The sequence below is a fragment of the Corylus avellana genome, chromosome ca5 (genome assembly GCF_901000735.1).
Source record: "Corylus avellana chromosome ca5, CavTom2PMs-1.0".
Lineage (NCBI taxonomy): Eukaryota > Viridiplantae > Streptophyta > Magnoliopsida > Fagales > Betulaceae > Corylus > Corylus avellana.
The window spans coordinates 29,111,496-29,125,733 of record NC_081545.1 but is presented as its reverse complement, the minus strand read 5'-3'; the positions used below and the strand labels follow the sequence as shown (position 1 = coordinate 29,125,733).

The window sequence follows — 14,238 nt, the reverse complement described above, 5'->3', positions numbered from 1 at the left end:
TTACTCGAGATGAGACGAGGGATACAGAATTTCAATCGTGCACTTATTCTCGGCACAATATTGGATTATTATTATTTTTTTTTTTGTAATGTTTAGAATAACAAATTATAAATTACTGTTTATTATGATTTAATTAATGAAATATGTGGAAATATTCGTCTAAGAAATTGAGATAATTGTTGATTGGTAGTCCCAAACTGTAGAAATAACCACCGGACAGCAGAGTGTCGGAAACTTTTCGTAGGCGGTCGGTGCCGAACGTGATCCACGTGCAAACTTTTATTGCCGTGAAGGCAAGTGGCGATTCCAGGGAAGGGAACGTGTCGTGATGTCACTCCGAAATCTGTGCTAGACAAGACATTGTATATAAGATGCCTACGTGGAGGGGCCTACTCTTTTCTCAGATCCGTAATTGGCGCGCGTGGAAATGAGCCCCGGAAAATAATCATTTTCTACTCGATGCCTATTATCATAATTTCGTTGAAAAGTCAAAGTGAGGGAGAGTGAGTGAGTGTGTGTGTTCATGGAAGCCAGCTCGATCACGGGTATATGTCTGGTCGGGCCTTTACGTGTTTTGTCAAAGTCAATTACTCATTTCTCTTTCATACCCTTTTTTTTTTTAATTATTATTTGTTGGAAAACCCAATCCATTTACTGTGAAATTATTTAAAAGCCTCAAAAGTAAAAATATCAGGAAGCATTTTTTTTTTGGCACTCGAGATAAATAAAAAAATCTTATAAATGTTTTATATTTTGAATTATTTGTTAATGTTTTCAATTTTTTTTTTTTTGTTAAAAAATCAAAGAGCAATCCTCCCACCTTTTTGTTTTATTTTTTTTTTTTTTTTAAGGTAACGAGAATAGACTTTATATACACAATCAATTAATTAAATATGGTTACAAATTTCGAATTCTTTGAACCATCCCTTATACAAATGTAAAGCAACTCTAGTCTCTAGATATTTGAACCTCAATCAACAATATAATTAGAAAAAAATACACTTTATTTCCTGAATTATCCACTAATTTGTACTTTTAACCTCAATGTTTAAAAAGTGATAATTTACTCCTTCCCAAACTTTAAAATTGTTGCAATTCGACCATTCTGATTTTTTTTTTTTTTTTTCCAAAATGCCCTCATCTCAAGTTAAAAAAATAAAAATTAAGGGGTAGCTGGTCTAGGGTGGCCGAAGCCACCCCCAAGCCCAACTGGGGTGGCCAGCCACCCCTTAATTTTTATTTTTTTTAAAAAAAAATTTTATTTATTTTTTAAACTTGGGATAGGGGCATTTTGGAAAAAAAAAAATAAAAAAAATTAGAATGGTCGAATTGCAACAATTTTAAAGTTTGGGAATGAGTAAATTGTCACTTTTTAAACATTGGGGTAAAAATGCAAATTAGTGGATAATTAGAGGGTAAAATATATTTTCCCCATATAATTATTTAGGTAACATAAATTATTTATTTCATATTAAAATGTGATGTGGTGATTATAGAGAAATGCTAATCTAATAATATGGATCAATGGTTGTGATGTGGTAATTATAGATTTTTTTTTTTAAAAAACCATTCACAGATAGAGCTCTACATATGGATTTTTTAACAACCTTTCGTTAATACTACTCTGTAATTTAATTAGTTACTCTTGTAAAAAGTTGTTAAAAGATAATGATCAGAATCGTAGAGGTTATGCATTTACATACTCTTTGAAAGGAAAAATAGTTGGTAAAGAGCATAAGTTTGTGGGATTAGTTTCTCCGTGTGCGGTGTTGGTTTAATTTCAAACCTAATAGCAAGTTAAAATCCCTCTTTATTCAATAGGGAGAGGCTCCCAATCATCCATATATATCCAATGAAATAGCATTTTGCTAAAAAAGTTACTAAGTTTAATATGAAATAGCGTTTACGATCCAAGAATTGAATAACTATTCTTATAAAATAGCTATTTTTCGTTATTTGGTTGCGTCATCATTATTAAAAGTGATTATTCATCTAAAAAGCTAGGGACCAGGAATTCTCCATAACTAGAATAACTCTAAAATTGTTATCCCAAAAACCGTATGTTATTTTCATTCTAATCTCCCACATGGATGGCCAACCATCCAATGGGGTGGTTGCCCACCTTAACCATGCGACCACCACTCGGATATGGTGGTTGCGAACACCAAATTTGGTGGTTCGGTCACCCCTGCACGACGGTTGGGGTGTTGCCCACCAACAGGTTCTATTATTGTGTTATTTTTATAAATAATAGTATTGTAAGAAGTATGGTTGAAAGTTAGAAAATTCGGTCATTCGTATGTTATTACCAAACAAATGAATAGGTGTTAGACCCACATATTATCTCTAACAATAAGTACTATCATTCTATTTCAACTTGTTATATTCTTTATAGTACTGATTTCCACTATCAATTAATGTCCAGTGTACCAAATATAACTGAAGTCTACAAAGAATACACAAAATATTATGCAAAATATGAACCTCAATTACACCATCCCAAAACCAATCATGCCAAATGACAACTTTCTCAAAAAAAATAAATTTTGATAAGCCATGACCCTTGTAACAATTTATTTCGATTACCTAGGGAGATAGATATCTTAACACACTTGGATATACATAGAGAAGCTAAAATTACACTCAAGGTCCTTACAAAAACAAGTATTTTTGGGATTTAATATTATACTTGAAAGAATATTTTTTTACTGATATATGCTTGGAACATGCCTTTAGGTTTCAACCTTAGATTAATTTACTTTCAATGTAGAATAAAATCAGAACAAGAAGGAGCCAGGCCTCCTCTAATCATACAAGATTGAATAAAACTTCACTATATATAGTTTTCATTAAGCAATAATAGCGTTTTATAGACAATTCTTACCCTGATTAAATCGATATGGTTTCAAAATATGATATGCATTTTGATTCCATGGTAAAAATGGATTTCTAGGTACTTCGAGAGGGCCGGTCCTCCTGAATAAAACTCAACGATAATTTTCAAAAGCAATATATAATAGGGTTTTATAGATAATCATAACTCAATTAAGATTGTAAAAGGTTTATATGAAATTCAAATGCCCTAGCCTATCATGAAAGCTATCCAAAATGAGACCCAAATAGTAGAGTAGGAGATCAAATCCATCTATTTGACTTCAAACTATGGCATATAAGAAAAGTACATAAATTAATTAAACAGATTTATATGATCTTATATACCAATTTTACCAATATATATATATATAATTTTATTTTAATTTTACTGGGAAGTGGGAACGCGGTTGAAAAATAAGCTCCGTAGAATAAGTCCTTTTTTCTTTTCTTTTTTCGGCGAAACGAAAATACTTTTTTTACTTTGTTAGGCGATTGGAAAAAAAGGTCTAATTCCACCACCTACCATCGTGTCAGCCCTTATAAATACATCTCAGCTCTAGACAGCCATTCTTCTCCCTCGTGCTTCCAACCTCCTTTGCTTTCTTCTCTCGGAGCGTTTCCTTTAGGTTCTCTCTCTCTCTCTCTCTCTCTCTCTCTATCTCTGTGTGTGTTATGCTTCGCAGATCTGGCGCTTTTGTTTTTGTTTCAATTTTTAGACAATTATTCACAAAACCTATCATCCTGTTTCGTAACGGATCTGGTGTTCAAGACTGTTTTTGTTTCTGGAGTGTTTGGATTTCATTTTTTTTTTTTTTTCTTTTAGCTGTGGTCAAAATTTTCATTCTGCTCTTAGATTCCACTGCAAATCAATCTGAAGCAGTGCCGAGAAAACACGCTGAAAAGAGCTCTAGATTTTGAGGAATTTTATTTTTTTGTGCATGAATCAGAGGTTTCTTCGAGGTCTGACTCTCAGATCTGCTAGTAGCGTATGCGAATCTTGTAGCTCTGTGTTTGGTTGTTGAGTAAATGAGCGGAAATCGAGAATAAACGAAAGCAAAATGAGAATTCTTGGTTTTAATGTGTTATTTGTTGTTTTTCGTTGGCAAAAATTAAAGCTTGAAGCTCAGTTAACCCGTAAATACTGAGATATGAATGAAAGTTTGGTTCTTTTTTTTTTTTTTAATGAGCTTTGTAAATATCGAGCGAATAATCAGTTGAATCTTTTGTTTCACAGGTCTAACCATAGGCGTTCTGCTGTGATCAATTTCGGAAGATGAATCACTGTAATTTTCAGCAGAACGCCTTTGTGGCCGGCGGCGAAGAGATGAGGAGCACCGTTTCGATCTCTGATCTGAAGGGTCCTGTTGTTTGTCCAAAGCCTCGTCGTGTCGGGGTTTTGGCTAACACTCAAGTGAGGCCCTTGAGATGGCACATGAGGTAACTTTTCATAACTATTCGCTTTGATTGTAGGTGTTTAATATCACAAGCGTTTGAAGATTCGAACTTGATGGATTTTTTTGTTTTGCGTAACAGTCATTACGGTGAGGTTTGTGATTCCAAGGCTGGAGCAGAGCTTCTGGATATGATTCTCATGAAGGTAATTTGGAATTTTTTTTGGTTGTTTCATTTTTGTGTTTTGGTTTTGAATTGAGATGCATAAAGGTTAAATATATTGAAGAAGGGAATGATTTTTTATTTATTTATTTTTGTTTTGGTATGAACAGTTTTTTGGTTTGCAAATTAAGGAGCATAATTTTTTTCTTCTTCTGAATAAATGATCTGGATTTTAAACCGATGGATGCATGTTTGATGAGAATTTGACTTTAGTTATTTGTCTTCCAACATGGCTTGTGGGAAAATTTTGAAAAATCGTTTTAAAGGGTTCGATGTTCTGGATCGATTCTGGTTTGTTTTGGAAAATAGTTTGTGAAAAAATATGCCAAATATTATAAGGGTTTAGTTTTCTTGATAGATACCTTACTGGAAGTGTTACGTGCCAGCAGTTTTTTTCTTTTGGGAAATGTTTCATGGATAATGATTTAGGCTCAAAGAAAATTTCATCTTATGTTGTCATCAGTTGATCTTTTGGTTGTTTACTTGCTAGTCCCTTGCAATTTATGCTTCTTTTAGATGGGCTGTTTAGGTTAATTCTATAATACTAGGCATTTTCTCTGAACTGGTCTTTTGATTGGGACTGATATCTTGGTTTCTACAGGAGGGTCATGTTGGAGAACTAACTGCAGCCCAGTTTGCGTCGTCACCACCTTATTTTTGTGGGTCTCCTCCAAGCAGGTCTGCCAACCCCTTAATCCAAGATGCTCGATTTGGAGATGAAAAGTTCATTCCTATTTCGCCATTGTCAATACCATCGCCATCCGGTGTTTCATCTCCATCATCATCTTCACGCAAAGGAGGTTGCACTAGAATGAAGCTTGGGCTGAAACCGGCCGCAGTTAGAGTAGAAGGTTTTGATTGCCTCAACAGGGATCGCCAAAATTCCAGCATCCCTGCTGTTGCTTAGAACTCCATCACAGGAAGTGTATATAGAAGGGAGCTAAATGCCAGAATTCATACAAAGCAGACTTAACAAGCAGAGGGAATTTTGCATATTTTTGGAGGATTAAGGTCTTCTGTTAGCAGTGTATATATCATTTCTTTTGTTGGTGATCGTCTTATTGCTAATATCTCTGTAAGTAGTTTGGTTGAACTTGTAAGAGACAGCAAACCTTGTGTTGTTAAGAAAAAGGTTTGAATGTTGTTGGAGAGCACGGCTTATTTTGTAATATAAGATGGGGTTAGTGTTGGGAGTGTCTTGATTTTTTAGGTGATCACCATGGAAAATTTCTGTATAGAGGCTGATGGTGATTTAATTTTGGTAAATCTACCCTGTAAATTTGTTTTGATAAGTGCTAATGGTCTTGTCTGGTTCTTATAATGTTTTTCCCTTCAATATATATATGGTTTTTGCCTGTATTTCTTGGTGTAATTCTTCTGTTCCTTTTGGCTTTTTATATTTTTCCACACAAAAAAAAAAGGAATTCTTTTCTGCCCTTGTTGTCAACATTATAAACCAACCATACACCTTCTGTCTTCATATGAAGGATGGCCGTTGTTGGTGGAATTTTCTTCTGTCAACTATATTCTTCTAGGCTATGGTCGCCATTGTCTTTATTGTAGGTTTATTTCCTACCATTTAAATAGAAGAAAAAAAGAGACGCCCACTTCGTGTAAACCGTAAGAAAGAAGCTACCCAAGGAATGTTATCTAAAGCATATAGGACAAGTAAAAGGGGTCGGCTTTTGTTGTGGATTTGTATGAGAAATCTGAATAGTCTAAATTATTTGGATTTGGATTAGCTGGTTATTGAATAATCAAATACTTGGTGCTTGACAAATTCTCACTCTGAAATTGTCACCATCACCCCAAGTCACGCCAACCCCTATAGCTGTGGAAAGTTTCAAATAATCCAAACATTCATTCGGAGGAGGAAAAGACGAATCAAATATGTCAGCTGGCTGCTCAATTCTTCGTAAGGCCACTTCACAAATTATATATACAAGAAACCATACACATATTTGTCTATATCAATGTTAAAGAAGCTCAAATTTCTCACCAAAACGGCATTTCTTTTGGTTCTTTCCTGTCAATTCCATGGCTGGCATATGACATGAGCTTCCCCACGTCATACGATTTGGAAAATATGCCATTTTGCGCCCCTTAGCATAATGCATGGCCAACAATAAATATGGTAAAATATTATAATCACGAGCAAGTTTTTTTTGTGCAAAATCTACATGAAAACTGAGAAATACAAACCGACATCTAGCAATTAGCTGCTTAAATTGTTTGGGTAGCTAATGTGAAATAATTCATATATGACTTACCTGTCCAAATAAATTTTGAGCTGTTCAGCTACTTATCTTATACGGGTTCTTTCACATTAATTGCTAGCAATTTAGACAACTAATTATTATAGATTCATTCCCAAATTTGGCATACAATTACAATACACATTATAGTTGGACAAAAAGGCTAGTGGTTACTCGTGAAGGTGATTAGGATATTTTGGATGATAATTGTAACTTCGAAGTTGAGAATATATTTTGTTTGATCATTTATTTTTCTTGGTCAAAGCGTGTGGATGTGCAAAGACCTTTTTTCTTTTTTGGATGAATAAAATTTTCATTCAAAACACCCAAACACACCAACAAGAAAGTTGGAACTCAGTTCTTTACATCAAACAATGAAACACTCCACCTCAATCAAACAATTACAAATGGTCTCCTTAACAAAAAAAAAAAAAAAAAAAAAAAAAACACAAGCTAAAAAGAAATACCACCACCCATCAAAGAAAAAAGAGAGCTTCATTACTCATTTTGAACCAATATACTCAAAAGAATGCTCAAATTCTCACAAATCTTGACATTTTCAACAGTATGCTTGAACTTTCCTTTGCTCTTCCCCATGATTCTTATATTAATCTCCCAACGTATAAGCTGTAATATTTGCTTCTCAGAATTCACTCTATTGCAAAATTTAATACTATTCCGATGCTTCCATATGTGATACACAGTTGCCCTAAGAGCCAATTTACACAGTGCATTGCAAAATTTTCCCCTTTCATGCCTTCATGCCTTCCCTAACCACTTCTTCCCAATCCAGCCAATCCAGCCAAATAGGACTAACCAAACTTTTAAGCATCACTTCTCTCCATAACCTCTTACTCTAATCACACTAAAAAAATAAAAGCTCTCTACTTTCAATAGTACGGTGACAAAATAAGCACTTCATATCCCCCACCATACCCCAACTTAGCAACCTATCCTCTCATATAAGCCCACTCTAACCTTTTCTTGTTCGTTTTTGTGTGGGAATACAAAGAGGCTTGGCGAGGATCTTCAATAGGCTTCGTTTTATTGGTCTTGGGCCCTTCTAGCCTATCATTTGGGTCTCCTATGGTCCATCGTTGTAAACTTCATCATGTCCTGACAACTTCTCGTACGGATTCATGGGGTTAATTAGCTAATGGGTAGTTGGTGGAGCACCATATATTATATACCAACAGGCTTTCCTCCAAGGCCGGACTGTTAAAGAGAGCCTAAAGAGGTCTAAAACGTGTACATACCAACTTAGTAAAAGGCCCAAGCACTCATACCAAGAGCTTGTTTAAAATTGTATCCGAGAAATAGAGCTTTTAAGTTAAAAAAATGTCTTTCGGTAAAAAGTTTTATTTTTAAGCTTTTACCAAAAGTGCTTTTGACTCTTTTTAGAGTAAAAAAGTTAAAAAATATATATATATATTTTTTTAAATTTTTTACTAAATAGACCAACTTTTGTTTGATACAACTTTTTAAGTACTTAAAAATACTTTTTAAACTGTTTAACACAATCTCAAGCACGCCTTAAAGACGACCACTTTGCAAGAGGTATTCCCATGAAACTCTCTTACGTACCTATTTTACTAGCTTTATCCTCTCTCAGGTAGAGTCTTATTAAATCTTGGAACCGAAGGACCTTCTGGCTTCTGATGATGACCGTTCCCTCCTTTTGCACGCAAAGCCTCCTCCAAAAGTGACTTGAAGTCGCTGTAAATTTTCTTTGCAGCAACAGGTGGTAAAAGTTATATAACCCAATAAACCCAATGGTCCGATCCATCGTTGTAAACTTCATCAGCTGGGCCTGACAAAATGCTCTCGCAAGGCCTTTAGAACAGTAGATGGACAAGTAATTTAAGGAATTTCTTCTTTTTCAAGATGAGAATATATATATATATATATATATATGATCCTTTCTTCTCTTTTCCTTCAAAATTGGGCAAAAAGCGAACTGTGAAATAAAGCAGATGCATGGGTTCCCTAGAAACTCTCAACGAGACGGGATAAATCATCATTGGCTAAACCTAGTAAAACTTTTTTTTCTTTCATGAGATAGCTAGATTAATTTGGTCGGCTCAGGTCAAGTCGAGTCAAGTCGTAAGATAAAATGCAAATTTCCTTAAAAATTAATAGCATTTAATAAATTAAATAAAAACCATTTAAACAAAATAGCTACATTCAAAGCCCCTTTATGAAGCTTTAATCCCCATTCAAATTGCAGGCCGCAGAGTCATTGACAATGTATCCAAACACACCTTAAGAGGTTGTTTTGGCACACAGGGGCATCCGTCTACGTGGTGCCCACATGCAAAATCAGCACAAGTATCCCGATTCCCCAAGTCCAACATACTTCCAAACAAAATTTCCTGTCGGTCCGTGGGTCCCATTTTTGAACGTCCCTGTGTCTTCGTGGCTGACTTGCATGGCCACGTATACTATTTGTACCAGAAACGCTCACGTCCACTTTTCTCGCGATACTTTTGCACAAAATATCCTCCACGGATATCTCGTATTCCTACTCTATTCCTTTACCAGGCAGAGTTATATAATTCTATTTTAACTTATCACCGAGAAACATTTTCTCGCGAAAAGTTTATAGCAACCCTAGAAACTGAGAAAATGTAAACTCTTCCACTAGAAAAAGCTTCTATATAAGAATCCTATAATCTTACACCCTCTTCATCAATCTCCAGCTCTCTCTCTCTCTCTTCATGAAGATGGCTAAAGTGAGTTCTACGTGTGAAGGCAGGGGAAAGAAGAGAGGCATAGGAGGAGAAGAAGAGAGCTCAAGAATGTGCGCGAAAGCTCGAAAGAGCGGCTATGAAGAGAATGCCGGGGCTCTTTCCTCGGCTTGCATGGAGAGGGTGATGACGAGGAGAATGCTGAGAGAGGCTTTAGATGAGGAGGAAAGGAGGGTGACAGAAATGTTGACGGAGCAGGAAAGGAGGTATAAAGAGATGTTGATGGAGAGAGAGAGATCGGCATTCGTTGGTATAGAAAAAATAGAAGTGATAATGATTGAGGACGACGAGGAGGAGGTGAACGGAAAGAAGGATGAGGAGAAAAGAGAGGCTGAAGCCATTGGAGATCAGGCTCTTGCTGAGGAAAAGGTGGAGGAAGTGGCTGCCGGAGGAGGAGGAGGAGGAGTGTCGGAGAAGCAGGAAGAGAGTGGGTTGGAGATTGATCCGGATGACTGGGGGTGGACTTGGAGTTGTGAGGAGAAGCAAAAATGGTGGGAGAGCGTGTGCTATCCGTATTGGGAGACAATGTGTTTTGATAATTGGGTTAACGTTGATGATCAAGAGCTTCCCTGGGAAGATGATCTTTGGAATTTGCTGGACATCAAAGAGGTTCCAAAAGACTTGAAGAAATGATCACTATACACTCTCACTCTGATCCCTGACGTGGCGTGAAAATTACTATTAAATTTGAATTTAATGATAATTTTCGTTGTCACATTGTAAGGAAGGTGAAGCGTACCTATATTTGATAATGTGAAAGCAGGAGTGTTCGTAGCATCTCTCTGAAGAAATTATGCATGATACTGTGTGACCGTATGTGTTCATGTTTTTGTATGCATGAGTCTGCAGTTTGTTTTTCTTTTGTTAGGGTATGTGTATGTGTATGTGGTAGGGTATGTATGTGTGACAGAGGACGGCATGTAATTAGTGTAAGTGTTAAAATAAAAATCCTGCATTTCTTGGTTTTTTTTTTTTTTTTTTTTTTTTGGCAATATATCATACTCATTCATCGATAAAAGTTGCGAGCCTAAAGCTCTTACAAATAAAGCAAAAAGCTCAAAAGTAAATCATAGCCGAAACTAAAAATACAGTCATCAACAACAGACCAAATCAACCAAAACACAGCATCCGCTAACCTATGACTAAATATCAGGTTGAAAACTCAGATCTGTATCAAACAGACACCATCTAATGCATAGGTAGCGCTTATTCCTCGGTCTTGAGAGCAAAACTCCCAAGCTGATACTTATTACTCGGCCTTGAGAGCAAAACCCACAAGTCGATACTCATCCTCCTCGACTCGAAAGCCAGGATAAATTTCACATCCACAACCCAAGGGTTTGGACCAGTAATATCAGGCAGCAACCGGGCGCAACAAAGTAGGAGGAGAAAGCTTTATTACAAGCATAAATAAAACCATACAGGGAAATAAAGGGAACAATAAAACTAATGCAGGAAAATAAATTACAGCAAATAAAACCAAATACAGGGGAACTCAAAGGAAATACAAAACAGAAAAACAACAAAACAGGAAAATAAATGCGAAAAACACTCAAGGCGGGTCACGGCAGCCGAAGGAGGCCGATCGTGAGCTGGCCGGAAACCGCCGCGGAAGGTGGCACAAAAAGCTTGGCGTGGGAGGGGCGCATGAAAAGACCCGACAACGAGTGGTGAGCAGCGAAGCGAGCGCGGAGGAAATCGGCGGCATACACAAACAAACAGGGAAGGGGGAGAGTTTGAGTGAAAACCCCAAGAGCAGTACCCACCGAGAGAGAACACAAGCACAACAGAACAGAAAACACCAAAGACAAAAACGAACCTAAAACAAAAATCGGGAAGCAAGGAAGGGAGGAGGGATGCAGGTAATGGGCATCCCTCCTCCCCTGAGATGGCGACGCTCTGGAAGGGGGCTCAGGGTTTCACAAGGCTTGAGACTTCTATTTCTTGTTGGAATATCCTTTTAAAAACCAAAACTGTGCTTTTCCAAGCCTCAAAGTCATGATGTTTGGCTGTTAATATGCATTGCCCACTAATTAAATGTTTGCCATCTGTTAAGCTGCATTAATTCTCCTACGTACGTACTCTTCTACGGGGTAGTTATGGGAGGAGTACAATGTTATGCCATTCATTTAATTAGGAGCTTAATTAAGCAATGTTGGAATAATAGGAAAATGCTAATTAAATAACCTTTCATATGGTAAAAATCTATAACAGTGGTCGTCATTAATCATTGTTAATTTCTGTTTCAATAAGAAGTCTCCTAAGGTTAAGTACAAAGGTAGATTATATATGTATGTCTAGTTCCATAAGAATATAATTGTTTGTGTGAAGCGTATTTACTTGTGGTTTTTATTATTAAACAAATTATAACTCAAAATGTTTTTTCGATTGTGAAATGTTTGAGTATCTTGCCATGTAAAATCTCTATCATCTACTCTGCTTTTTTCTATGAATTTACTAAATGATAAAAGTTAAATAGATGAAGAAATATTCTTTGATATATATATATTCTAGCTTCCTTTTTTGGCAAATCCTTAAACTAAAAGCCAGTATGCATTCAAATCACTTTTTCCCCCCATATTGTGTCTACTTGACCTTACATAATTGGAGCCTATATTTTGAAACCCTCAAAATATAAAGATCTTAAATATATAAATCCCGGGTGGGTTCAATCTTATAGGAAAAAATGAATTTAATAATTTTATTTATATTCGAATGCTTCCCCTCATATGTGGGTTCAATCTCTCACTTAATAAGCTAATGAGACATAATAAGTGAAATATTTAATTAAAATGAGAGTAAATTGTGAAGTTATGATTTGAAATACTCATGCCTTCTATTCTGGTACTATGTCAAATTGTCACTTATCCCCCAAAGCTTAAACTTATAGCAAACACTTTTACATTCAGCTTATACCATGTGCATATGATGGACTTTGTTGTACATGCTTGCTATGATTGTGTAAGGCAGTGTGCCATTTCTAGAAGTTGATAATTTCACAAATTAATACTACCTCCATCAGTCTTGGAAAGAATTTGATATCAAGAAATCTTATCATGCTACTTTGGAAGTAACTCGTCATAATGTTTGAGATTGTTGGAAGTCTCGACCGATATATTGAGTTTATCGTCGGTAATAAACGCAATTGATATTATTAACCTTTCTCGTGGTAAATACGTGATTTAGTGCTCTATATCACGATAAACTTACTACTCTTTTGGAATGAAAAATATCAAACATTTGGTCATATGCGATTTGGAGCGGATAGAAATTTCCTACAAACTAGCCTTTACAAAAGCAACATGTGTCATTTAAGCTATTAAAAAAACTTGTACTTCTCACATGTTAAATGACACGCGTCACATTCATAAGCTGGTTTGTAGGAAATTTGTATCCATAAGGAGCTATTCTCATGAGAATGCTTTTACTTGAATAGAAAATTAGGGTAGCTTGTTTAAATTTGAAGTGAGTTTGGCCAACTTCAATTTAATAAATTGTTCTCAATTCTCATCAAGCTTGGTTTTTATATATAATTCAGGGGTAATTACTTTTTCCTTCATTAACTACAATGCATTGTCACTTTGCTCTCATGAATTGATAGCCCTACTGTCCGACCTTATCAAACTACCATTTTGTGCTTCAAACCCCATTTCCGTTAGTCAAAGGCATTAATTCAGGCGATTAAAGTGACAATGCATTGTAGTTCATGGGTGCAAAGTGACAATGCGTTGTAGTTCAAGAGGGCAAAGTGACAATGCAGTGTAGTTGATGGAGGCAAATTGACGGGTTGACAGTCTGAGTTAACACATTTGACTAACAGAATGGGGGTTTTTGGCACAAAATGGTAGTTTGATGGGGCCAAGTAGTAAGGTTGTCAGTTCATGGGGGTAAAGCGACAATGCGTTGTAGTTGATAGGGGAAAAGGTAATTACCCCTATAATTCCCAAAACTTTAAGTCCAAGATCCTATATATTCTTCTTAATTACCGTACGTAGTTGATCTCCTAGCTACTTTACGCAAATCATAATTAGCACATACTGTGTGTATATATATATATCCTCTAATCCAGTTCTTGCTAGAACCTTAATGTCCAAGTTAGGGGAGGTGGAAATTAAGTAACAAAGTATAGTCTTTTTAATTATGATGTTTTTTTATTCATTACTATATATTGAGAAAAAATAATAATAATAATTTTTAGCTTCTCTGTTTATGAAATCCCAAATTATTTCGACACAATACAAAAGAGAATTGGCATTGACAATTGTATTAAAACCGAATAATCTTATGCTATAGAAATTAAGATTAAAAGATACAGAAAGAAAGAATAAAATTCAATAGGGATATATAACCTTAGGAGGATATATAATATTGCCAAATAAAATATTAGGAATCTTCAAAAAAAAATATATATATATTAAGATTTTTTTCACTTGGATTCTAACATAGTACTCCATGTGGTCACGTATATACATTGATAAGGTTTCTACATACGTAGCGAAGGTTTCAGAGGGTATGGGCAAATTTGTGGCCAACCAAAGGTATTCTTCCAGAGTTTTCAGAGTTTTGTTGCTTTTTATCGTTTCGCTTGTCCTTTTCTGGTGGGTTTTTTACTGGTTTTGATAAGAATTTGTTGGGTAGCTTTTGCTTTGGCCTTGAGATCTGTCTTGCCTCAAGTTTCTGAAAATGAACGTTACAAAACTTATAACTCACCTAATCCCCATGTCTATATCTTCTCACTCTCTCACCCC

At 35.7% G+C, this 14,238-nt stretch overlaps 2 protein-coding genes across 2 annotated transcripts; both read left to right on the top strand.

Moving 5' to 3' along the window:
- Nucleotides 1-3,409: 3,409 nt before the first annotated feature.
- Nucleotides 3,410-5,847, top strand: LOC132183215 (uncharacterized). Its single transcript, XM_059596617.1, has 4 exons — nucleotides 3,410-3,500; nucleotides 4,109-4,311; nucleotides 4,408-4,471; nucleotides 5,090-5,847. The coding sequence occupies exons 2-4, from the start codon at nucleotides 4,148-4,150 to the stop codon at nucleotides 5,393-5,395; spliced, it is 534 nt and encodes a 177-aa protein (XP_059452600.1). The 5' UTR covers nucleotides 3,410-3,500; nucleotides 4,109-4,147; the 3' UTR covers nucleotides 5,396-5,847.
- Nucleotides 5,848-9,466: 3,619 nt separating this feature from the next.
- LOC132182089 (uncharacterized) lies at nucleotides 9,467-10,123 on the top strand. The gene has a single exon (XM_059595293.1). It carries the CDS (start codon nucleotides 9,467-9,469, stop codon nucleotides 10,121-10,123), a length of 657 nt encoding a protein of 218 aa, XP_059451276.1.
- Nucleotides 10,124-14,238: the final 4,115 nt, after the last annotated feature.